A 24,912-nucleotide genomic window follows, 5' to 3' on the forward strand; every position below is an offset into this window, starting at 1 on the left:
GTCCTGACTCTGCCCAGGGAACCTCCCAAGACCTCTCAGTGGGGGTTGCAGAGGGTTGTTGTGGTGTAAGGACCTGAGGTTTAGCTCTCACTAGGGCTTCCCTGGTAGCTCAATTGGTAAAGAATCTGCCTGCCATGCAGGAGACCCTGGTTCAATCCCTGGGTCAGGAAGATTTCCTGGAGAAGAATTAGGCAACCCACTCCAGTATTCTTGCCTGGAGAATCCCCATGGACAGAGGAGCCTGGGGGGCTACAGTCCATGGGGTTGCAAAGAATTGGACATGACTGAGCAACTAAGCACAGCACAGCACAGCTTTCCATATAGCCTTCTCGCTACTCTCAGCTCCCTTGGCACAGGCTCCGGAACCTTAAGCAAGAACTGAATGGTTCAATGGCCTTCATCTGGCCACTGGTCAGCTTCCCTGTTTACTCCGCTGGCAATCTCTTGGCTCCTAAACTTAGGTTGCTTCGGGCTAGTTGGGATGGGATGAGGAGGCAGAAGCAAAGGCTGGCTGACACCCCTCCTCTCACTCAACAACCCCATCAGCAGATTATGCCTCATGGTTCCTGTTATGCAGGACCCTCTGATTGTGGGTGAAATACTGTCTGGCAAAACCGGAAGGGGATGTCTAGAGAGGGGTGGTGGCTCCCTCCACGTCACAGAGCTAGTGTTGAAATGTCCTTAGGTGGGGGTGGATTCCTACCACTTGGTCCAGACCTCTCCAGGCCCTTCATCGCTCAGCTCATTGGTGAAGTGGGGTAAGCCAGGTGAGGAGGCCAGAAGATCTGGGTTTGGGAGGGAGACAGAAAATCTGACCAAGAGTCTTATGGTGGCTTCCTGGCAGGAGTGAGTGGTCATGGCTTGGCAGATGACACAGTTGCTGCTTCTGGCTTTGGCGGCTGCTGCATGGGGTGCCCAGGTCCCCAGAACTCCACGGGCCAGGACAGACCTGCTCAATGTCTGCATGGATGCCAAGCACCACAAGGCAGAACCAGGCCCAGAGGACAGTCTACACGAGCAGGTGAGGATGGGGTGGGGTCTGGGGTAGGGGAGAGTGCAGACCCCCAAAAAGGGAGAAGTTAGGGTGATGGGAAGATCAGCTTTGGGAGTGATGGAGGCAGGAGGGTGGCAGGGAGGTGATCCTGGTGGACCTCTCCTAGGAGGTCACTACAACACAGGGAGGACTATTTATCTAGCGCCCTCTATGGGTCAAGTGTTTTCCTCACATCTTGTCTGTGAATACCTACTTGGTAGGTGATAGGAAGGAAATGGCAACCCACTCCAGTGTTCTTGCCTGGAGAATCCCAGGGACGGGGGAGCCTGGTGGGCTACCGTCTATGGGGTTGCACAGAGTCGGACACGACTGAAGCGACTTAGCAGCAGCAGCAGCAGCAGGTGGTCTCTATTTATACAAATGAGGAAATGGGCCCAGAGAAGGCACAGGTAGACATGGGAACTAAGAATCCAGCCGGGAGAGGGACTGGTGGTAACTTTCCCAACCTTCACTATGTGCCAGTCCATGGAGCTCAAAGTCATGATAGGAGAGACAGGTCCCTCATGGTCACCATGTAACAAGGAACTACAAATAGGCCAGGTCCTCACCTCCATTAGGTCTTGATGAGAAAGTGGCAAATCAGATACGCTGGGAAGACTTCCAAGTAAAGAGGCCATTGGCTTGGCCTTGGAGGTTGAGTAAGAGTTTTCCAGGAAGACAAAGCAGGAAAAGGCAGCCTAGCAGAGGACGGTGTGTACACAGGTGGGAGGGTGACAGCATGAGTGGGGCCAAGTCCAGTGTGGCCAGAGCCAAGAACGCTGCTGCCCGCAGAGAAGGGGAGGTGCGGCTGGCCTCAAGGGAAGGTCCCTACAGCAGCTCAGGGACTCTGAGCTTGAAGTTGAACTCCAGGCTCATGAGAAATGTGGGTATCTTATTCCCTCTGGTCTCTCCCTCGGCTCCCTATAAGCCTTCACACTGCTGGGGGCGCTGCAGAGTCCCCAGGGAAAGGTTGGCATGGACTGTCTCCAGGGTCTTCAAGTGAAGAGAGGGAAGTTCAGCAGCCCATGACTTCTGAGCTATTTCCAACACTTCATTTGCTAGTAAAATACCCATAACATAAAATTTGCCATTTATGCATTTCTAAGCATGCAATGCTGTGGCATTAGGTAGATTCACACGCAAACATCACCACCATCACCACCATCCACCTCCAGAATGTTTTCATCTTCCAAAACTGCAAGTCCATATGCACCACCGCATTTTTAGGATTTTTTAAGTTTTAAAGGGGGCTTTAAAGAACCTTTAGTAGCACTTCCTTTTTGCCAAGAAATGGTGCGCAGATCTTTGAGGAAGACAGGTGATTGCAATTCAGAGGGACATAGGCTATGTGAGAGTGGCTGGTTTTCTGGAGCCTCTCCAAAACGGGCCAGGAAGTATTTTTCATTACATGTATTAATCCTTTCAGAGGAGGAAACCACTGACCCTGGCTGGCAGGTCAGGGATGCAGTGGATGGGGTCTTGCAAGTTGACCAGGATTTGGGCATCTGAGGAATGGTATGCACAAAAAGCTAGGGAAGCCTGGAAGCAGGCTCTGCAGCAGCAGCTCCAGGCATGGTCTTGGTTATTGGAGAGGGGTCAGTTTGGCTCCGCCGTCAAGGACTTTCCTTAGTTTCTCCTGAGTGTCCAGACCCATCACAGCTGCCCCCTCACTTGAGCCTGCATGCTAGAGTTCATCTCAGACATTTCAAGCATCATAATCACTCAGCTCCTGACTCCCAGCCCACAGAAATTCCTAAAAACCACAATCACTTCTCCCATCTTGTGTATGTGTGCTAAGTCGCTTCAGTCATGTCCAGCTCTGTGTGAACCACTGAACTGTAGCCCACCAGGCTCCTGTGTCCGTGGGACTCTCCAGGCAAGAATACTGGAGTGGGTTGCTGTGCCCTCCTCCAGGGGATCTTCCCAACTCAGGGATTGAACCTGTGTCTCTTACATCTCCTGTATTGGCAGGGATTGAACCTGTGTCTCTTACATCTCCTGTATTTCCCACTAGCACCACTTGGGAAGCCCCTTCTACCTTCTTACCTGCCTTGAATTTACCTCTCCAGGATTGCCTCCCACATTTAGTCCCATGGCCCATGGCTGGGCCATGTGTGGGTCACTGCCACTCTGCGCCCCTCTTCTTTCAAGACCTACCAGGAGTCCCCTCACCTGGGCTTCCAGACCCTGAAAGAGCCAAACCAGCCCCCTTTCTTCCACCCCCCACCACAACCTGAGTCCAGGATTCCCCCTCTCCTCTCTGTCCTGAGTTAAAACCCTAACCTTACCATCCAAAAAGGGTGCAGCTTCCTTAAACTCTGTAAAACTGGAGTAATGATCTTTCGACTGGGACCATTATCTTCAGTAAGAGAAGATAAAGTGCAAGAATCTCAGGGACTTTGCATCTGCTATTTTCTGTGCCCCCAGTGTTCTCTGTATCCCCCCTCCCTGCCCCTCACTAAAACCATAAGCTCAAGGAGGGCAGAGATTTGATCTATTTTGTTCATTACAGTATACTCAGCAGCCAGCACAGTGCCTGCACTCAGTTAATACCAGCTCAGTGCAAAATGAATAATATAAATAACCCAGATAACGTGAAATAACTTTGTTAACAGTTTAGAGATGTACAAATAATAATGTCCCCCCAAGATGATGATTCCCCAGATCTCCCACGTCCCCTGTGTTACTTTCTGCTAGAAGGTCAGTATTATTACTGCCTCTACCCCAAAATGAGGGCTCTCAAGTCCAGGCTTAGGGGCAGCCTCCCCAGCTAGTGATCCTCTGGATGATCTACCCGAGGCAGAGGAGCCAGAATATGGAGGAGATGGCCACGGTGGCTCAAGGACTTAGCCCCATATCTTCCCCTCCACAGTGCAGCCCCTGGAGGAAGAATGCCTGCTGCTCTGTCAACACCAGCATAGAAGCCCATAAGGACATTTCCTACCTGTACAGATTCAACTGGGACCACTGCGGCAAGATGGAGCCTGCTTGCAAGCGCCACTTTATTCAGGACACCTGTCTCTACGAATGCTCACCTAATCTGGGGCCCTGGATCCGGGAGGTATGGGCACCAGCCCCGCAGACAGGAGCTTCAGCAGAGGGCAGAGTCCACTGGTCACTTGCAGGAAGGCTGTGGTTCATGAATTCTGGTCTGAGGGTGATAGAGGCATCGCCCCCACCTCCCCAACCCTGGACCCCATCAAGGCTATAGCAGCTGAGATCCCTGACAGACTGGCTCCCTCCCTCCCCTGACCCCTCCAGGTTAACCAGAGGTGGCGCAAAGAGCGGGTCCTGGGTGTGCCCCTGTGCAAAGAGGACTGTCAGAGCTGGTGGGAAGACTGCCGCACCTCCTACACCTGCAAGAGCAACTGGCACAAGGGCTGGAACTGGACCTCAGGTGAGGGCTGGGGGAGCGGGGAGTGGGAGGGGGAGGTGGGGGTGTGGAAGGGTTTATGGAGATTTGCGGTTGTGGGGTTGGTGGAGCAAGAGATGGTTCTGGACCTAGTGGCTACAGGTCTTCCATTCTCCCCACAGGGTATAACCAGTGCCCGGTGAAAGCTGCCTGCCACCGCTTTGACTTCTACTTCCCGAAGCCTGCTGCTCTGTGCAATGAAATCTGGAGTCACTCCTACAAGGTCAGCAACTACAGCCGGGGCAGCGGCCGCTGCATTCAGATGTGGTTCGACCCCTTCCAGGGCAACCCCAATGAGGAGGTGGCGAGATTTTACGCTGAGAACCCTACTTCTGGGTCCACACCCCAGAGGATCTGACCCCTCCTGCTCAACTTGACCCAGATGCTGCCACTCTGGCTCCTTAACTAAGCTGTTCTCGCTGCCGACACCTGAACATCTTCCTTACCTGCACCCAACCTGGGTGATTATCTCAGTTCAACCCAGCTCCACTCTCTCAAATGAGGAGGACTCATAATACCTTGGTCATTGTTTCCTGATCCAAAATCCTATGGGGATCCTCTGAGAGTTTATTCTAATAAATATATCCATGTGTGTACTGTATTTTATAAATAATTTGGGGATGAGTGGGTTGGGAGGTGGTAGGCATGCCTTATTGCTCCATCCTTCCTATTGAGAGGTCCCAAAAGGGACTGGGCTAGCTTGAAGTTCATCAGCAAGCAGAGGGTGGAAGTTCATCCTTAGCCTGGGGCTCTTCTGCACTGGCCTTCCCCCTCCTATACCACAAGAGAACAAGAGAATTGGTGGAGGGAATCTGGGGAGAGACTGGCAGATGAGTTATTGGCTCCTGGAGTTTCTTTCCCTTTCCTTCCCTTACCAGATGTGGGCTGGGAAGGAGATATTGGTGGGCAGACCCTCATGAGGAAAGCTTGCATTGTCTCCGTTTAGTTTTTGTTTTTAATGACAATTCTACAGTGAATAACAATATACATAGTAGAATGCTATACTGTTGGATTCCAGAAGAGGGATTGCTGGGTCAAGGAGCATTTGGATTTATAATTTTGATAGTTATAATTCTACAGGGGTTGTATCAATGTGGCCCCCACCAGCAATGTACGAGTGCCTTATTTCCCCATCATGTGGTCAACACAGTAGAGCATCACACTTTGAATGTTCTACTAAGCTGATTTTCTTCTAAACTGATAGGTGGGATAAAGGGCATCTCAGTAGAGTTTTTCACTGGCCATGTTTCTTACCACGAGAACAAGGTTTCTGAGATCTTTCCATATTGATCTACAGAGACTAGTTCATTCTTTTTCATTGCTGGGCAATATTCCATTCTATGTATTGATCACACTTAATTCATTCATTTACTGATGGACATTTGAGGGAGGGAGGTTCATTCTTTTATGGCCTTGACATCTTTGAAAGTTATTTTGTAGAATAACTCTCAGTTTGGGTTTATCTGACTGAGGTTCTGCATTTTGGACACGAATATCCTGAAAGCAATTCTGTGTGCTCTTGCTATGTCGTGGTGGCGGGGGGCATAGGTGTCAGGTTGGCCCATTCCTGAGGATGTTAACTGGTTGGGATTGGGTCTGCCGGGTTTCTCCGTTACTTTCCCCCCTTTTGTAATTAATAAGTATGTTGTAGGTAGATATTTTGAGGATGGCAAATATCCTATTCATCATCAAACTTTCACCCTGGAGTTTTACTATCTGATGGACGCTTTTTAAAAAATGAAAATAAATACCAAAAAAATGTTTTATTTTTGTGACACCCCCCTCTCCAACCCTTTAAATGCTTTCCCATGGTATCTGCTGGAAAAACCAAACTCCTTCAGTGGCCCAGAAGTCCCCTCCTCTCTGGGTTCCTAGAATGTTCTTGTATATTCTGCAGGCTGACTCGCTGTGTTCAGTTGAGCTTCCTAGAATGTTTTGATACTCTGCAGGCTGACTTCTTGTAGCCACTTAGAGTTCATCCTATGATTAATTCCTCAAAAAGAGTCAGACACGACTTAGCACAACAAAATGACTTCTGACAACCCAACCAAAAGAACTTCTCACCTGGGTACTTTCTCATCACATCACGGGTCTTCTTGTATAGATATCAATTCGCTGTGCTTATTGTCTGACTTTCCCTACAAAACATACACACATGAAAGCAAAGGCCGTGTCTATGTCATTTTGTGTCGGATCCCCTGGGTCAGTGTCTCGCACAGAGGAGGTGCTTAGGAAGCAAAGGAATCCATGCACTCAGTCTGTCGGTCAACAGATGCCTTCTGGCTGTGTCAGCCGACACGTAGGCAACTAAGTACCTTGTACTCTCTGGTGGGGGCAGACAGACCTGATAACTGACAACTCTTAGCACACTGAGCTGAGGGTTTGCTCCAGGGGAGCACAGAGTGTGGCGCAGTCCTGTGGAAGCCCAGAAAGGTGAGGGAAGGTTTCCAGAGAAAGCGTAGTGTTGACCAAGCAGATTAGGCAGGAGGAATGACATTTCCTGGAGAAGGTTCAAGAAGTACAAAGGCTTGGAGGTGATAGAAGCACAAGGAGAATTTCTAGGTGGCTAAGATAGAAGTTAAGAGGACAAGGGCAGGAAATGAGGCTAGAGAAGAAACACTGGATCTGTAGTCCTCAGACTCTGATGCCCTCACAGTGCTCTCCTTTCTTCATGAAAGAAACCAGGCTTGGAATCAGACTCAGTTCTGAATCCTAGCCCCTCTTTGCTGCCTGGGAACTATATTTTTCTCACCTATGAGGATGCGTGGTAAGCAATTGCATATGATGCTGGCTCGCACTCAGGAAAAGCTCCAGCTTCTCCCATCCCCACTCCCTGCAGCCCAGAGCCCCTACCCATGCAGGGCCAAAGACCTTCCTGTTATTTTTGTCTGGTCACAGAGTAGACTTCAGTTTGGGGTCCACAAGGATGCTGACGGCTAACTTGGCTGATATTAAGCTTGTAATCCAGGTGGATACTCTCAGGATCGGCTTCACAGTGGCTGTTTGACTGTGTTCCTGCCTGGTGGCCAGGTGGTCTGAGCACTGGGGTCTCAGATTCAGAGCTCTGCATGAGGTTCAGCAAGGGCAGGGACTCCTCATGGGTTAGAACTCATGGGTCCAACTCACCTCCCACTTGCCAGTCTTTTCTTCTGAACCCCTGAGTTCTCAGGGGTCAAACATGACTCCTGAGTGGATGGACTATCAGTTCAGTTCAGTTCAGTCCAGTCACTCAGTTGTGTCCAACTCTTTGCGACCCCATGAATTGCAGTATGCCAGGCCTCCCTGTCCATCACCAACTCCCGGAGTTCACCCAAACTCATGTCCATCAAGTCGGTGATGCCATCCAGCCATCTCATCCTCTGTTGTCCCCGTCTCCTCCTGCCCCCAATCCTTCCCAGCATCAGAGTCTTTTCCAATGAGTCAGCTCTTCGCATGAGGTGGCCAAAGTATTGGAGTTTCAGCTTCAACATCAGTCCTTCCAATGAACACCGAAGACTGCTCTCCTTTAGGATGGACTGGTTGGATCTTCTTGCAGTCCAAGGGATTCTCAAGAGTCTTCTCCAACACCAGAGTTCAAAAGCATCTATAAAGTCCAATTTATAATCAACTTCTGGTGCAGGGGCAGAGAATGGGGGACAGGGAAAGCCCATCCTGATGAACACATACGTGAGCTTGGGTGCTCAGTCCTGTCCATTTCTTTTGCAAACCCCTGGCCTATAGTCTGCCAGGCTCTTCTGTCCATGGGAATTCCCAGGCAAGAATACTAGGGTGGGTTGCCATTTCCTACTCCAGGGGATCTTCCCAACCCAGGGAGAGAACTGGTGTCTCCTGAGCGTCCTACATTGGCGGGCAGATTCTATACCACTGTGCCACCTGGAAAGCCCTTAGATGAGTGTATAGGAGAATGCTTTGGGGCATTCCTATACACATGGCCATGCTTCTCCAATCAGGAGAAGGCTGAGTTGGGCTTGTAAAGCCAGGAGGGATGTCTGGGGGTCCTAGCTGCCTTCTACCTGCTCAGGTGTTCAGAGGGCTTAGTCCTCCCAGATTGTCTGTCACAAGATTCAGGAATGGCTCACTCTGCGGGAGAGGGAAAGCAGGGCACAAGATGGGGGTCTCCTGGGAGTCCATTTCTTCCCTCCTCCCCGCATTGGAGTCAATTTCTTTGCAGGCCTATAGGGCTTTCCTTCTTGGCTGATTCTCCTCCAGTAATCCAGCTGCCTCTTCTGGCTCCCAGCTCCCCACTTCCTTGCTCCATGGGCCCAGACCGGTGCCCTTTACAAGCACTTTTTTTTTTAAACTGAGACCTTTTTTAAAATTTTTGTTAATTTCTTGGCTACAGTAGGTCTTTGTTGCTGTGCTCAGGCTTTCTGTAGTTGCAGCGAGCAGGGCCTATTCTGTGGTTGTGGTGTCCAGGCTTCTCATTGTGATAGCTTCTCTTGTGGAGCGAGGGCTCTAGGGTGCTTTGGCTTAGTAGTTGCAGGACTCAAGCTCAGTAGCTGTGGTGCAAGGGCTTAGTTGCTCTGAGGCATGTGAAATCTCCTTGGACCAAGGGTCGAACCCATGGCCCCTGTATTGGCAGGCGGATTCTTAACCACTGGACCACCAGCGAAGTCCTCCAACAGTATTGAGGCCCTATATTCTTTAAACTTCTGCTGCTATGTGTAGGCTGATGGCTTCCACATCCAACATGGACCCTTCCCTGGGTTTTCTCTTTTACCACAACCTCACACCACGTTGCACATAGCACCTCAACACAAGAGAGCTCAACGTTCTCTCCTGAACTTATTTCTTCCTCCTCTTTTCTTTTTCTCCACCAGTGGTAGCAACCTGGCCTCCGAGGGTGTAAAAAGGAAGGCTCTGTTCCTGGCTGGGGTAGGAGTAGGGGGCGAGGAATCTACATTAGAGCAGACTGTTGGCTGCTGGAGAAAGTAGACTTGTGTGAATGGATGGGGGAAGGGAGGGGAGCTAGGGCCTTGGGACAACTGAGGCTCTAGTAAACTGAACATCTGTGATTTTACAGCTGGAAGTGGGTGATGCCTGAGGCTGATGAGATTGAAGAGTCAGTGGCTCTATAAGCTGGGGATATGGGAACTCTGCACTCTGTATGCTGAGTGCTGAAGAATTGATGCTTTCAAATTATTGTGATGCTGGAGAAGACTCTTGAGAGTCCCTTGGGCAGCAAGGAGGTCAAACCAGTCAATCCTAAAGGAAATCAACCCTGAATATTCACTAGAAGGACTGACGCTGAAGCTCCAATCCTTTGGCCACCTAATGCGAAGAACTGACTCATTGGAAAAGACTCTGATGCTGGGAAAGATGGAGGGCAGGAAGAGAAGGGGACAACAGAGGATGAGATGTTTGGATGGTATTACCGACTCAATGGACATGAGTTTGAGCAAATTCAGGGAGACAGTGAAGGACAGGGAAGCCTGACATGCTGCAGTCCATGGGGTCGCAAAGAGTAGGACATGACTGAGTGACTGAACAAGAACAACACTCTGTTCAAGTGCCCTGGAGCTTGGAAGCCTGTGCTCCAGCCTTTGCCCTGCAATGAGCTCTGTCCTGATTCTCTGGGTCTCATTCTCTTTATCTGTAAAACAGGATGAGGGGGTTAGAAGTGGAGCAGATTATTTTAAAGGATCCCAGCAATTCAGGCTGCAAGGTTTTCTCAGAACTGAGTTTAGGGGAGAAAATGGAGTAAGTGGGGCTCAGTAATTGACCTTGGGCCTGTACTATTAATCCTCACACTCCTACCCACCACCCTCCCATGGAGGCCTGGCTGGAGCCCACATGCAATAATTAACTCCTGGGTGGCCTTCGCCCTATCCTAAGAGCCTCTCCTGGGCCACATTCCTACGGCCCGTCTCCTAGGCCACTAAGCCCTTCTGTCCCCTAGAGTGAGGCAAGGGGGACTGCAGAGCAGAAAAGCCTGAGCCAGATGAGGAGCCAGCGTTCCTCCCAGGTATGTTAGCTACACACCCTAGGGCACTCCCAGAAAGCACTAAAGGATCTGAACTGGAAGGATCCACTCTGGCAGGATCCCTAAAAGCAGAGAATCCAGAAGCAGAATCGGGGCCTGCCCAAGGTTAAACTATAAGTTAGTAGAACCCAGGACTTTGCCTTTCAGCACTGCACTGAGTGCTCAGAGCTTTAAGTCTGGGACCATGTGGGGAGGGGTGGTGGTGTCAGGGTCATGATTGGTGTGGGGGTGGGAGGGGAGAAGGGAGGGGCAAGCTGGACCAAGATCTGAGCTGAGACCAGGAAGATGGGGAGGGGCTTACAGGCTGATTTATGTGGCATGGAGGGGAAGAAAGCACTGGCTCTAGAAAGAGGCCATAGCAAAAAAAGAATCGCCAACTGACTGAGTGGAGAAAGGGCTTTCTCAGCCCTCCCAGTACTCCCCCAGGAGTCTGTTAGTCACCCCATGGGAGCCTCCGCAGAGCGAAGGTACAGGGGGCAAAAGCTGAAGGAGCCCTGGATTTGAGGGTCCAGAGTTGGACTTGGGTGGTCCCTACTGTGTGCTGCGGTTCATGGGGTCGCGAAGAGTCCAACACGACTGAGTGACTGAACTAAACTGAACTGCACTGTGTGACTTGGGGCACGTTCCCCATTCCCAAGTGATTTCTCAGTCTGTGCCCAGTTGGCTTGTGATTGTTAGGGCTTCCCTCCTACATTTAATCCTCAGGTAAGGAAACTAAGCCTCAAGATAATGTGAGTTATTTTCCCCCAAGGTCAAGGGGGGGTGGAGGGAGTGTGAGAGCTGGGATCCGAAACCCTGTGCTCTAAACTGTTAGACTCTGTGCTCCCAAAGGAACCTGATTGTGAACCATGTGGCATTTCCGAGAGTTAAGATGTCTCCTGTGCTCTTGGAGATCAGGGAGTGACAGGGTCCATGGAGAGATAATTGGATCCTGGAATGAATGAATTAGTAAATGAATGAACACCTAAACAGTGAACAATAAACATGTGTAGCAGGATATTGGATTGTGGAAGGGTGAAAAGTGAGGACACAAGGAGGATGAGGAGAGCTTTGTGGGAATTTAATTCCAGGTTTCCCCAACCCCTTAGGGCAGAGTCAGCCTGGAGGCCACTCAGCTCAGCCCCCATCCAGGAGACCCAGGCACGATGCTGGAGTTCTTTAGGAGACGGGGGCAATGGGAGGGCAGGGCAACTTTGTGAGCAGGGAGGATGCATAAACTTTAGGAGCCATGGGAAATGAATTCTGGGCGTTTTAGGAGAACCAGGCACCTGGTGAGCAGCGGGGTGCGGGAGCAGGCACCTCCCAAATCTCAGTGTGAGAGGTCAGGAGATTGATATGCTATCAAGAGGCTAGCTCTGGGGCAGGGTTCAGGAGCCACCCTGGACCCCGGAGGTGAACTGTTGCTCATGTCCACCTCCAAGCCTTTGTTCTCTGACATTGCCCCAGGTCACAGGGTCTCTGAGAGTGGCTAAATAATGAAACTGGAAAGAGCTGGAAGCAGGGCTTTAAAAAAAAACAAAACATAGATCTGCATTTGGAGCTCCAAAATTAAGATACTGTTGTAAACTTTTACACAGTCATTTGTTGTCAAAATCTCATCTGAGAATGAACGCGAGGTTATTATTTTAATTATTCCAATAGTGTAGCTATTTCCCCATAGAACATGTGCTTGATCACTGAGTGCATACAATTGTATTATCTTATTTTGCATTACCTTTGATAAATTGCCAGCGAAAGAATGTCGTTCTGCCATCTACAGGGAGTAAGTCATTAGCGACTTCAGTCACTGACCTTTTGTTGTTCAGTCAAGTCATGTCTTACTCTTTGTGATCCCATGGACTGCAGCATGCCTGGCTTCCTTGTCCTTCACTATCTCCCAGAGTTTGCTCAAATTCATGGCCATTGAGTTGGTGATGTCATCCAACCACCTCATCCTCTGTTGCCCTCTTCTGATCCTGCCCTCAATCTTTTCCAGAATCAGGGTCTTTTCCAATGAGTCAGCTCTTCAAATCAGGTGGCCAAAGGATTGGACCTTCAGCTTCAGTATCAGTTCTTGTTGTTGTTGTTGTTCAGTCACCCAGTCATGTCCGACTCTTTGCAACCCCACGGACTGCAGTGCACCAGGCCTCCCTGTCCCTCACCATCTCCTGAAGTTTGCCCAAGTTCATGTCCATTGCATTGGTGATGCCATCTGGCCATTTGATCCTCTGATGCCCTCTTCTCCTGCCCTCAATCTTTCCCAACATCAGGGACTTTTCCAATCAGTCGGCTCTTCACATCAGATGACCAAAATACTGGAGCTTCAGCTTCAGCAGTCCTTCCAACAAGTATTCAGGGTTGATTTCCATTAAGATTGACTGGTTTGATCTCCTTGCTGTCCAAGGGACTCTCAGGAGTCTTCTCCAGCAGTTTGAAGGCATCAATTCTTCCGTTCTCCACCTTCTTTACAGTACAGCTTTCATAACGATATGTGACCTCTGGGAAGATCATAGCCTTGACTATATGACCTTTGTCGAAGTAATATTTCTGCTTTTCAACACACGGTCTAGGTTTGTCATAGCCTTCCTGCCAAGAAGCAAATGTCTTTGGATTTCATGGCTGCAGTCACCATCTGCAGGGATTTTAGAGCCCACGAAGAGGAAATCTGTCACTACTTCCACCTTTTCCCCCTCTGTTTTCTATGAAGTAATGGGGCCAGATGCCATGATCTTAGTTTTTTTTTTTTTTAAGTTAATACTGGACACCTTCAGACCTGGAGGACTCATCTTTCAGTGTCACATCTTTTTGTCCTTTTATGCAGTTCATAAGGTTCTCACAGCAAGTACCCTGGGGTGGTTTCCCATTCCCTCCTCCAGTGGATCACATTTTGTCAGAACCCTCCTCTATGGCCCGTCCATCTCGGGTGGCCATACGTGACACGGCTCATAGCTTTATCAGGTTACACAAGCCCCTTTGCCACAACAAGGCAGAGATCCACAAAAGGGTAGCTTCAGTCCTACTGGTGAATATTAGGGTTGATTTCCTTTAGGATTGACTGGTTTCATCTCCTTGCTGTACAAGGAACTCCTTATCTTTGACAAAAGAGGCAAGAATATACGATGGAAAAAAGACAACTTCTTCAATAAATGGTGCTGGGAAAACTGAAGAGCTACCTGTAAAAGAGGGGCTTCCCAGGGGGTGCTGATGGTAAAGAACTAACCTGCCAATGCAGGTGATGCAAGAGATGTGGGTTCAATCCCTGGATTGGGAAGATTCCCAGAGTAGGAAATAGCACCCTACTCCAGTATTTTTGCCTGTAAAATACCATGGGCAGAGGAGGCTACAGTTGCACAGTCAGACATGATGGAGTGACTGAGCACAACAAGCACAACATGTAAAAGAATGAAATTAGAACACTTCCCAACACTCCGTGCGTGCTGAGTCCCTGCAGTCTTGTCCAACTCTTTGCAACCCTATGGACTGTAGCCCACCAGGGAATCCCACTCTGTCCATGGGATTCTCCAGGCAAGAATACTGAAGTGGGTTGCCATGCCTTCCTTCAAGGGATCTTTCTGACCCAGGGATCAAACCCATGTCTCTTACATCTTCTGTACTGGCAGGTGAGTTCTTTTCCACTATCTACCTGGGAAGCCCTCCTAACACCATACACAAAAATAAACTCAAAGTGGATTAAAGACTTACATTTAAGGCTGGAAACTATAAAGCTCTTAGAGGAAAACAGGCTTAGCACTCTTTGACATAAATGACATCGAGATCTTCTCTAACCTATCTCCTAGAGTAATGGAATAAAAGCAAATATAAATGAATGAGACATAATTAAAATTAAAAGCTTTTGCATAGCAAAGGAAACAATAAACAAGATTAAAGTACAACCCTCAGAATGGGATAAAATTACAAACAACTGATGAAGGATTAATCTCCAAAATACAGGAGCTCATACAGCTCAATATCAAAAAAACAAACAGCCCAATCAAAAAATGGGCAGAAGACTAAAACAGACATTTCTCCAAAGAAGACATACAGAGGGTCAATAAGCACATGAAAAGATGCTCAATATTGTTCAATATCAGAGAAATGCAGATCAAAACTACAAATAGCTATCACCTCACACCAATCAGAATGGCCGTCATCAAAAAAAAAAACTACAAACAATAAATGCTGGAGAGGATGTGGAAAAAAGGGGACTTTTTTGCGCTGTTGGTGGGAATATAAATTGATTCTAATTTCAGCCACTATAGAGAACAATATGGAGATTCTTTAACAAAATAGGAATAAAACTGCCATGTGATGGTTCCACTACTAGGCATAAACCCTGAGAAAACCACAATTCAAAAAAACTCTTGTACCCCAATGTTTACTGCAGCACTATTTACAGTAGCTAGGACATTGAAGCATGGGCTTCCCTTGTGGCTCAGCTGGTAAAGAATCTGCCTGCAATGCGGGAGGCCTGGGTTCGATCCCTGGGTTGGGAAGATGCCCTGGAGAAGGGAAAGACTACCCACTCCAGTATTCTGGCCTAGAGAATTCCATGGACTGTATAGTCTATGGGGTTGCAAAGAGTCAGACAAGATTGAGCGACTTTCACACACATAGGACTTGGAAGCAACCTAGACATCTATAGACAGATGGATGGATAAAGAAGTTGTGGTACATATATACAATGGAGTATTACTCAGCCACAAAAAGGAACAAATTTGAGTCAACTGTAGAGAGATGGATGAACTTGGAGTCTATTAAGCAGAACAAAATCAGAAACAGAAAAACAAATATTGTATATTAACACATATATATGGAGTCTAGAAAAATGGTACTGATGAATCTATTTACAGAGACGACCTGGAGATGCAGATGTGGAAAATGGACTGGTGGGCACAGTGGGAGAAGGAAAGGGTAGGATAAATTGATACACTAGCATTGACCTACGTACACTATCCTGTGTAAAACAGGTAACTAGCAGGAAGCTGCTGTGTAACACAGGGAGCCCAGCCTGGCACTCTGTGATAGCTGTCAACTACAACAGATGCACAGCTTAAAGGGAGGGGATGTATGCATACCTATGGCGGATTCATGTTGCAGTTTGACAGAAAACAACAACATTCTGTAAAGCAATTATCCTTCAATTAAAAAAAAAAAAAAGATGCTCAACTTGAGAATTGCGAGTTAAACTTTATTTGGGGCAAAATGAGGTCTACAGCCCAGGAGGCAGCACCGCAGATAGCTCTGAGAGACTACTCCAAAGAGGCAGTCGGGGAAGGTCAATATATAAGGTTTTGGTGAAGGAGGAGTTTAATGCAATCAATTGCTTACTTTACAAGAAGTTTTCTGCTAGTCGTGAGAATCTGATGTCACCATGAAGGGATTTATTGCTTCTCTAGATATGAGGAGATGCAAGGATTGGAATCATAAAATCAACTCCTGAAGATATCTAACTATCTAAAGACCTGTCCCACCAGATTCCCTGGGGCACATTCCACCTTGAACTTCCTCAGAGGGTGTTGAAGGTCAACAGCTGCAGCAGCACAGGGCTCAATTTCCACAGAGGCAGGTGGCAAATGCCCTTGTGCAGACGCTGCCACTGCTCTTGGCTCTTGCCAATGCTCAGTGCCCATTTGTAGTTGACACAACCTAGAGGAGTGGAATGGCGGGGGGTGCTCAAGAAAGAGGGTATGACTGATTCGTGTTGATTTACAGAAGAGACCTCCACGGCACTGTGAAGCAATTGTTTTTATTGTTAGTCACTAAGTCGTCTGACCCTTTGCGACCCCATGGACTGCAACTTGCCAGGATTCCCGGTCCTTCACCATCTCCTGGAATTTGTTCAGACTCATGTCCCTTGGATCAGTGATGCTATCTGACCAACTCATCCTCCACCGCCCCTTTCTTCTTTTGTTTTCAATCTTTCCCAGGATCAGGGTCTTTTCCAAAGAGTCAGTTCATTGTAAAGCAATTATCTTCCAATTCCCTGGTGGCTCATGATAAAGCATCTGCCTACAATGCCTACAATCCCTGGGTTGGGAAGATCCTCTGGAGAAGGAAATGGCAACCCACTCCAGTGCTCTTGCCTGGAAAATCCCTTGGACGGAGGAGCCTGGTAGGCTACAGTCCATGGGGTGGCAAAGAGTTGGACACGACTGAGCGACTTCACTTTCACTTTATCTTCCAATTAAAAAAAAAGGTACCTTTTTTTTTTTACCTTGTGACTAGAAGCAACCTTCTACCGAGATGTGTGGTTCACTCAACTCAATAGCTCTTACACTGTGTGTGATTTCAGCCAACAAATCTTAAAAGTTTAAACTCTGAAATATTTGCCTTCACGGATTTCAAAGGAGAGATTGTGGACCTCTGGCAATCTTCTGGCTATTTCTGAATTTTGCCCAAACTCCACCTGTCAGTTGCACCACTTGATCCTCAAGACCTTGTAGAAAAGCCAGGAAGGTATTGTCTCAAAAGGCTGTGTCTGATCCCAATCTTCCTGAGACTAGGAAGATTAGAGTTACTAGGGCTCAATCCCGCCCTAGACTCCACCCACCCTCCTAATTTATTATTAACAGCCTGAGGACCCACTTTGACTTTCCTCGCTGCCTTCAAGGAAATTGGTTCTTCAGAGACAGGCATGGCCTGGAAGATCACACCACTGCTGTGCCTTTTAGTGTGTGTGGCTGCTGTGGGGGCAGCCCGGCCCGGGACTCAGCTTCTCAACGTCTGCATGAATGCCAGGTACCATAAGGAAAAACCAGGTCCCGAGGACAAGTTACATGGACAGGTAGGCCGAGGGGTCATCTGGGATGGGGAAGAGCTGCCTCAGGGAACGTCTGCCCCCGTCCTTGGTGGAGGCAGGGAAGTTCCCTGAACAGCTCTTTCTTCAGTTTGCATCGACTCTTTTACATGTACTGCGTGCCCAGTGTGGTCAGAACAATGCCTAGAGCTCAGCTTCCCGGTTGTTGAGTTTCTGTGTTACTCAAATCAGGAAGCAGGCCTGGAGAGACCTTTTGAGGGGAAGGAGGGGGTTGATTTTCTTTTTTTAATTCTTTTTTTTAAAAGTTTATATTTGGCTGTGTTGGGTCTTCGTTGCGCCCCACAGCACAGGCTCTTTGCTGCTCTGTGCAGGCTTGGTTGCTCTGTGGCATTTGGAGATCTTAGTTCCCCTATCAGTGATCAAACCCATATCCCCTGCATTGCCAGACAGATTCTTAACCACTGGACAAGCAGGGAAGTCCCCTTAATATTCTGCTTTTATACTAAATTCTAGGCCATGGATTTTCATTCATTCATAAGATCATTGTGTATTTCTGTAATTAGAACTCTACTGGGGTTGTGGTTTATTTAACTTGCTTCCTCACCTTCAGATTTTTATCACCTTCCCAAAGAGGCTTAATCTGGTCATTCCAGAAAACTGAAATGTCCTGTTCCTCTCCTGTTTTGCCCAAAGCAATTATCCAGTGCTGTTTTCATTTTGTTCCCAGTTCCTAGAAAAACGCCTGGGTTAGAAATAGGAGCTCAATAAAAATTTGAATTAATGAATGTTGTGATGACTGCTACCCCTGGGATCCCACAGTCTTGGAAAACCCTGTCCCCCAAAAAGGGTCCCTCCACCTGATGTTTCTCTGAAGACTGTTGGGGAATCAAGGACTGAAGGGGGAAGGCGGGAATATTCTGGTTGTGCTGGGTGTGAAGGCTCACCCTTGAGTCCCTCTCCCCTCCCCCACCTCCAACAGTGCAGCCCTTGGAAAAAGAATGCCTGCTGCTCTGTCAACACCAGCATAGAAGCCCATAAGGATATTTCCAGCCTGTACAGATTCGACTGGGACCACTGTGGCAAGATGGAGCCTGCATGCAAGCGCCACTTTATTCAGGACATCTGTCTCTATGAGTGCTCACCTAACCTGGGGCCCTGGATCCAGGAGGTATGGGCACCAGACCCACAGACACAAGCCTCAGCAGAGGACAGCCCCCTAGCTGACCCACCCCCAGCCACTTGCAGGGATGCTCCAAGAATTCTGGTCTGAGGAGGGTCGTGGGAGCACCTCTTTTGCCCCTTTCCTGTTTGCCCATTTCTGTTCCCCTCTAACCATCAGTTCAGTTCAGTCACTCAGTCGTGTCTGACTCTTTGTGACCCCATAGACTGAAGCACGCCAGGCTTCCCTGTCCATCACCAACTTCTGAAGCTTACTCAAACTCATGTTCATTGAGTCGGTGATGCCATCCAACCATCTCATCCTCTGTCTTCTCCTTCTCCTACTTTCAGTCATTCCCAGCATCAGGGTATTTTCAAATGAGTCAGTTCTTCACATCAGGTGGCCTTCAGCATCAGTCCTTCCAATGAATACCCAGGACTGATCTCCTTTAGGAGGGACTGGTTGGATCTCTTTGCAGTCCAAGGGACTCTCAAGAGTCTTCTCCAACACCACAGTTCAAAAGAATCAATTCTTCAGCTTTATAGTCCAACTCTCACAACCATACATGACTACTGGAAAAACCATAGCTTTGACTAGACAAACCTTTGTTGGCAAAGTAATGTCTCTGCTTTTTAATATGCTGTCTAGGTTGGTCATAACTTTCCTTCCAAGGAGCAAGCATCTTTTAATTTCATGGCTTCAGTCACCATCTGCAGTGATTTTGGAGCCCCCGAAAATAATCTGTCACTGTTTACCCATCTATTTGCCATGAGGTGATGGGATCCTATGCCATGATCTTAGTTTTCTGAAGTTTTAAGCCTACTTTTTCACTCTACTCTTTCACTTTCATCAAGAGTCTATTTAGTTCTTTTCTTTCTGCCATAAGGGTGGTGTCATCTGCATATCTGAGGTTATTGATATTTCTCCCAGCAATCTTGATTCCAGCTTGTGCTTCACCCAGCCCAGCATCTCATGATGTACTCAGCATATAAGTTAAATAACCAGGGTGACAATATACAGCCTTGACATATTCCTTTCCCAATTTGGAACCAGTCTGTTGTTCCATCTCCACTTCTAACTGTTGCTTCTTGACCTACATACAGATTTCTCAGGAGGCAGGTGAAGTGGTCTGGTATTCCCATCTCTTGAAGAATTTTCCACGGTTTGTTGTGATCCACACAAAGGCTTTGGCATAGTCAATAAAGCCAAAGTAGATGTTTTTCTGGAAGTCTCTTGCTTTTTCTATGATCCAATGGATGTTGGCAATTTGATCTCTGGTTCCTCTAACCTTAAAACAACCTAATTATAGGGATGAAATCACCAGGCAATTTAACCTAACTCCTGACTTATGCTCTCCTGAATAGATACCATGCCTTGCCTAACCTGTTGATTCTTTTCCTAGATTAAAAAAGTAAGGATGAAGAATTACTTAAGTAGCTAAAAAAATGATTAACTCCGTACCTTCAACAGCTCCCTTAGCAAACCTGCAGGCAAGTCACTGGGCAATATGGTATCTGAAGTCAGCCAGTCAGTGCACAAGGGAGAACGATGCATAATCTAATTTCCTGCCTTAATGATTCCTTGAGGTTCTTTCCCCTTTTCTCCTTTAAAAGCAGGCATGGCTGAACATAATCTAGAGCTGGCCTCAGGACATGAATTAACTCCTCTCCAGATTGCTGGCTTTTCTTTTTTTAAATGTATATTTTTATTTATAATTTTATTTATTTATTTATTTATGGCTGTGCTGGGTCTTCATTACTGCGTGGCCTTTTCTCTGGTTGCAGTGTATGGACTTCTCATTACAGTGGCTTCTCTAGTTGTGGAGCACGGGCTCTAGGGCTCGAGGGCTTCAGTAGTTGTGGCGCTTGGGCTCCATTACAGTTCTCCAACTCTAGAGCACAGGCTCAATAGTTGTGGAGCATAGGATTAGTTGCTGCACGGCATGTGGGATCTTCCCCAACCAGGGGCTGTATGCATGTCCTCTGCATAGGCAGGTGGATCTTACCCACTGTACCACCAGGGAAGTCCCATTGATTCCTGGCTTTTGAGCAGAGAGCAGCTAAAACTGAGTTTGGTTAACAGTGGAGTCACTGCCTCTCTCTCAGCCCTGGACTCCATCAGGGCTGTAGCAGCTGAGATCCCTGGCTGACTAGAGCCCTCCTTCCCTGGTTCCCCACCCAGGTGAATCAGAGCTGGCGCAAAGAACGGATCCTGAATGTGCCCCTCTGCAAAGAGGACTGTCAGAGCTGGTGGGAAGACTGCCGCAGCTCCTACACCTGCAAGAGCAACTGGCACAGGGGCTGGGACTGGACCTCAGGTGAGGGCTGGGCAGGGGTTTGGAAGGGGTGGTGGGGGTGTGGAAGGGTTTATGGAGACTTGCAGTCGTGGGGCTGGTGGAGCAAGAGGTGATTCTGGACCCAGTGGCTACAGACTTCCATCCTCCCCACAGGGTACAACCAGTGCCCGGTGAAAGCTGCCTGCCACCGCTTTGACTTCTACTTCCCCACGCCTGCTGCTCTGTGCAATGAAATCTGGAGTCACTCCTACAAAGCCAGCAACTACAGCCGGGGCAGCGGCCGCTGCATTCAGATGTGGTTTGACCCCATCCTGGACAACCCCAATGAGGAGGTGGCGAGATTCTATGCTGAGAGCATGAATGGGGCTGGGCTCCATGAGGCCTGGCCTCTGCGTTTCAGCCTGCTCTTATTGTTGCTCTGGCTGCTCAGTTGAGCTCCTATTATTTTTTGACACCTGGAAATCCCTGCCCCATTAAGCTCCACAGTCAGTTTGTTCCTTGGTGGAAACTGTTTGAATAAAAAGTCAATCACCCTACATGTGTCACATAAGTTATTTGAATGTGAATGGAAACGTGACTTTTGCTTTCCAGTACCACCGACTAAAACTAGGTAGACTCAGTTTTCAGTTCTGATACTTGCTATGATTTTGCCAAATAACTTTATTCTTCCAATCTAGGGGATATTCATAGCTCTCAATTTCATTTTTCACTGCAGCTTTAATCTAGAGCCAGGCAGAGGACTTTATCATTTGAATTGGACCCAAGTATTCCTGGGCTAACTGGAATATTTGTTCTGTCCTTTTCTCAGCTCTCCAACAGAAGGGAGGGGAATGGAAGTGTCCAGCATGAACAGCATGTTCTGGACAGCTGGCTGGAAAGAGGTGAAGGGTGACTGAGAGAGCTCTAGACCATCTAATACAGCACTATCTGCTGGACACTGTCCAAAATTCTTTATATATTTTATTCCTATAAAGTATAGATGCTTTGTCTATATTCTGTTGTTGTTCAGTCACTCAGTCATGTCTGAATCTTTGTGACCCCACGGACTGCAGCATTTCAGGCTTCTCTGTCCTTCACTATTTCCAGGAGTTTGATCAAATTCATGTCCATTGAGTTGGTGATGCCATCAAACCATCGCATCCTCTGTTGCTTCCTTCTCTTGCCCTCAATCTTTCCCAGAATCGGGGCTTTTCCGATGAGTTGACTCTTCACATCAGGTGGCCTAAGTATTGGAACTTCAGCTTTAGCAACACTCCTTCCAATAAATATTCAGGGTTGATTTCTTTTAGGATTGACTAGTTTGATCTTTTCGCTGCTGTCCAAGGCAATCAAGATTGCCAGGAGAAATATCAATAACTGAAGATAACACCACCCTTATGCAGAAAGCAAAGAGGAACTAAAGAGCCTCTTGATGAGGGTGAAAGAGGAGAGTGAAAAAGCTGGCTTAAAACTCAACATTCAAAAAACGAAGATCATGGCATCCAGTCCCATCACTTCATGGCAAATAGATATGGAAACAATGGAAACAGTGACAGATTTCATTTTCTTGGGCTCCAAAATCACTGCAGATGGTGACTGCAGCCATGAAATTAAAAGATGCTTGCTCCTTGGAAAAAAAAACTCTGACCAATCTAGACAGTATATTAAAAAGCAAAGACATTACTTTGCCAACAAAGGTCCATATAGTGAAAGCTATGGTTTTTCCAGTAGTCATGTATGGATGTGAGAGCTGGACCATAAAGAAAGCTCAGCACTGAAGAACTGTTGCTTTTGAACTGTGGTGTTGAAGACTCTTGAGAGTCCCTTGGATTGCAAGGAGATCAAACCAGTCAGTCCTAAAGGGAATCAATCCTGAATATACATTGGAAGGACTGATGCTGAAGCTGAAGCTCCAATACTTTGGCCACCTGATGCAAAAAACTGACTCGTTGGAAAAGACCCTGATGCTGGGGAAGATTGAAGGCAGGAGGAGAAGGGGACCACAGAGGATGAGATGGTTGGATGCCATCACCAACTCAATGGGCATGAGTTTGAGCAAGCTTAGGGAGTTGGTGATGGACAGGGAAGCCTGGCCTGCTGCAGTCCATGGAGTTGCAGAGTTGGATATGATTGAGTGACTGAACTGAACTGAAGGGATTCTAAGTCTTCTCTGGCACCACAATTCAAAAGCATCAATTCTTTAGCACTCACCCTTCTTTATGGTCCAGTTCAGTTCAGTTGCTCAGTCGTGTCTGACTCTTTGTGACCCCATGAACCGCAGCACACCAGACCTCCCTGTCCATTACCAACTCCCAGAGTCTACCCAAACCCATGTCCATTGAGTGGGTGATGCTATCCAACCATCTCATCCTTTCTCATCCCCTTCTCCTCCTGCCCTCAATCTTTCCCAGCATCAGGGTCTTTTCCAATGAGTCAGCTCTTCACATCAGGTGGCCAAAGTATTGGAGTTTCAGCTTCAACATCAGTCCTTCTAATGAACACCCAGGACTGATCTTTAGGATGGACTGGTTGGATCTCCTTGCAGTCCAAGGGACTCTCAAGAGTCTTCTCCAACACCACAGTTCAAAAGCATCAGTTCTTTGGCACTCAGCTTTCTCTATAGTCCAACCCTCACATCCATACATGACTACTTGAAAAACCATAGCTTTGACTAGACGGACCTGTGTTGGCCAAGTAATATCTCTGCTTTTTAATATGCTGTCTAGGTTGGTCATAACTTTTCTTCCAAGGAGCAAGTATCTTTGAATTTTATGTCTATAGTAACCATCTGCAGTGATTTTGGAGCCCCCCCCCAAATAAAGTTTGTCACTGTTTCCATTGTTTCCCCATCTATTTGCCATGAAGTGATGGGACCAGATGCCATGATCTTGGTTTTCTGAATGTTGAGTTTTAAGCTTACTTTTTCACTCTCCTCTTTCCCTTTCATCAAGAGGCTCTTTAGTTTTTCTTCACTTTCTGCCATAAGGGTGGTATAATCTGGATATCTGAAGTTATTGATTTCTCCCAGAAATCTTAATTCCAGCTTGTGCTTCATCCAGCCCAGCATTTCTCATGATGTATTCTGCATATAAGTTAAATAAGCAGGGTGACAATATACAGCTTTGACATAGTCCTTTCCTGATTTGGAACCAGTCTGTTGTTCCATGTCCAGTTCTAACTGTTGCTTCTTGACCTGCATACAGATTTCTCAGGAGGCAGGTGAAGTGGTCTGGTATTCCCATCTCTTTCAGAATTTTCCACAGTTTGTTGTGATCCACACAGTCAAAGGCTTTGGCAGAGTCAATAAAGCAGAAGTACATGTTTTTCTGGAACTCTCTTGCTTTTTCTATGATCCAATGGATGTTGGCAATTTGATCTCTGGTTCCTCTGCCTTTTCTAAAACCAGCTTGAACATCTGGAAGTTTACGGTTCACGTATTGCTGAAGCCTGGCTTGGAGAATTTTGAGCATTACTTTACTTGCGTGTGAGATGAGTGCAATTGTGGGGTAGTTTGAGCATTCTTTGCCATTGCCTTTCTTTGGGATTGGAATGAAAACTGACCTTTTCCAGTCCTGTGGCCACTACTGAGTTTTCCAGATTTGCTGGCATATTGAGTGCAGAACTTTCACAGCATCATCTGTTAGGATTTGAAATAGCTCAACTGGAATTCCATCACCTCCATCACCTCCACTAGCTGTGTTCATAGTGATGCTTCCTAAGGCCCACTTGATTTCACATTCCAGTATGTCTGGCTCTAGGTGAGTGATCACACCATTGTGGTTATCTGGGTCATGAAGATCTTTTTTGTATAGTTCTTCTGTGTATTCTTGCCCCCTCTTCTTAATATCTTCTGCTTCTGTTAGGTCCATACCATTTCTGTCCTTTATTGTGCCCATCTTTGCATGAAATGTTCCCTTGGTATCTCTAATTTTCTTGAAGAGATCTTTAGTCTTCCCCGTTCTATTGTTTTCCTCTATTTCTTTGCATTGATCACTGAGGAAGGCTTTCTTATCTCTCCTTGCTATTCTTTGGAACTCTGCATTCAAATGGGTATATTTTTCCTTTTCTCCTTTGCTTTTTGCTTCTCTTTTTTTCTCAGCTATTTGTAAGGCCTCCTCAGACAATCATTTTGCCTTTTTGCATTTTGTCTTCTTGGGGATGGTCTTGATCATGGCCTCCTGTACAATGTCACAAACCTCTGTCCATAGTTCATCAGGCACTCTGTCTATCAGATCTAATCCCTTGAATCTATTTGTCACTTCCACTGTATAGTCATAAGGGATTTGATTTAGATCATACCTGAATGATCTAGTG

General features: G+C 47.3%; 2 protein-coding genes across 2 annotated transcripts; both read left to right on the plus strand.

The window, feature by feature from the left end:
- Positions 1-856: 856 nt before the first annotated feature.
- LOC129627852 (folate receptor alpha) lies at positions 857-6,118 on the plus strand. Its single transcript, XM_055547323.1, has 4 exons — positions 857-1,021; positions 3,906-4,094; positions 4,295-4,430; positions 4,568-6,118. Exons 1-4 carry the CDS (start codon positions 857-859, stop codon positions 4,801-4,803), a joined length of 726 nt encoding a protein of 241 aa, XP_055403298.1. The 3' UTR covers positions 4,804-6,118.
- Positions 6,119-16,973: 10,855 nt separating this feature from the next.
- LOC129629168 (folate receptor alpha-like) lies at positions 16,974-21,155 on the plus strand. Its single transcript, XM_055548991.1, has 4 exons — positions 16,974-17,191; positions 18,144-18,332; positions 20,505-20,640; positions 20,773-21,155. Exons 1-4 carry the CDS (start codon positions 17,042-17,044, stop codon positions 21,051-21,053), a joined length of 756 nt encoding a protein of 251 aa, XP_055404966.1. The 5' UTR covers positions 16,974-17,041; the 3' UTR covers positions 21,054-21,155.
- Positions 21,156-24,912: the final 3,757 nt, after the last annotated feature.

The sequence above is a fragment of the Bubalus kerabau genome, chromosome 15 (assembly GCF_029407905.1).
Source record: "Bubalus kerabau isolate K-KA32 ecotype Philippines breed swamp buffalo chromosome 15, PCC_UOA_SB_1v2, whole genome shotgun sequence".
NCBI lineage: Eukaryota > Metazoa > Chordata > Mammalia > Artiodactyla > Bovidae > Bubalus > Bubalus kerabau.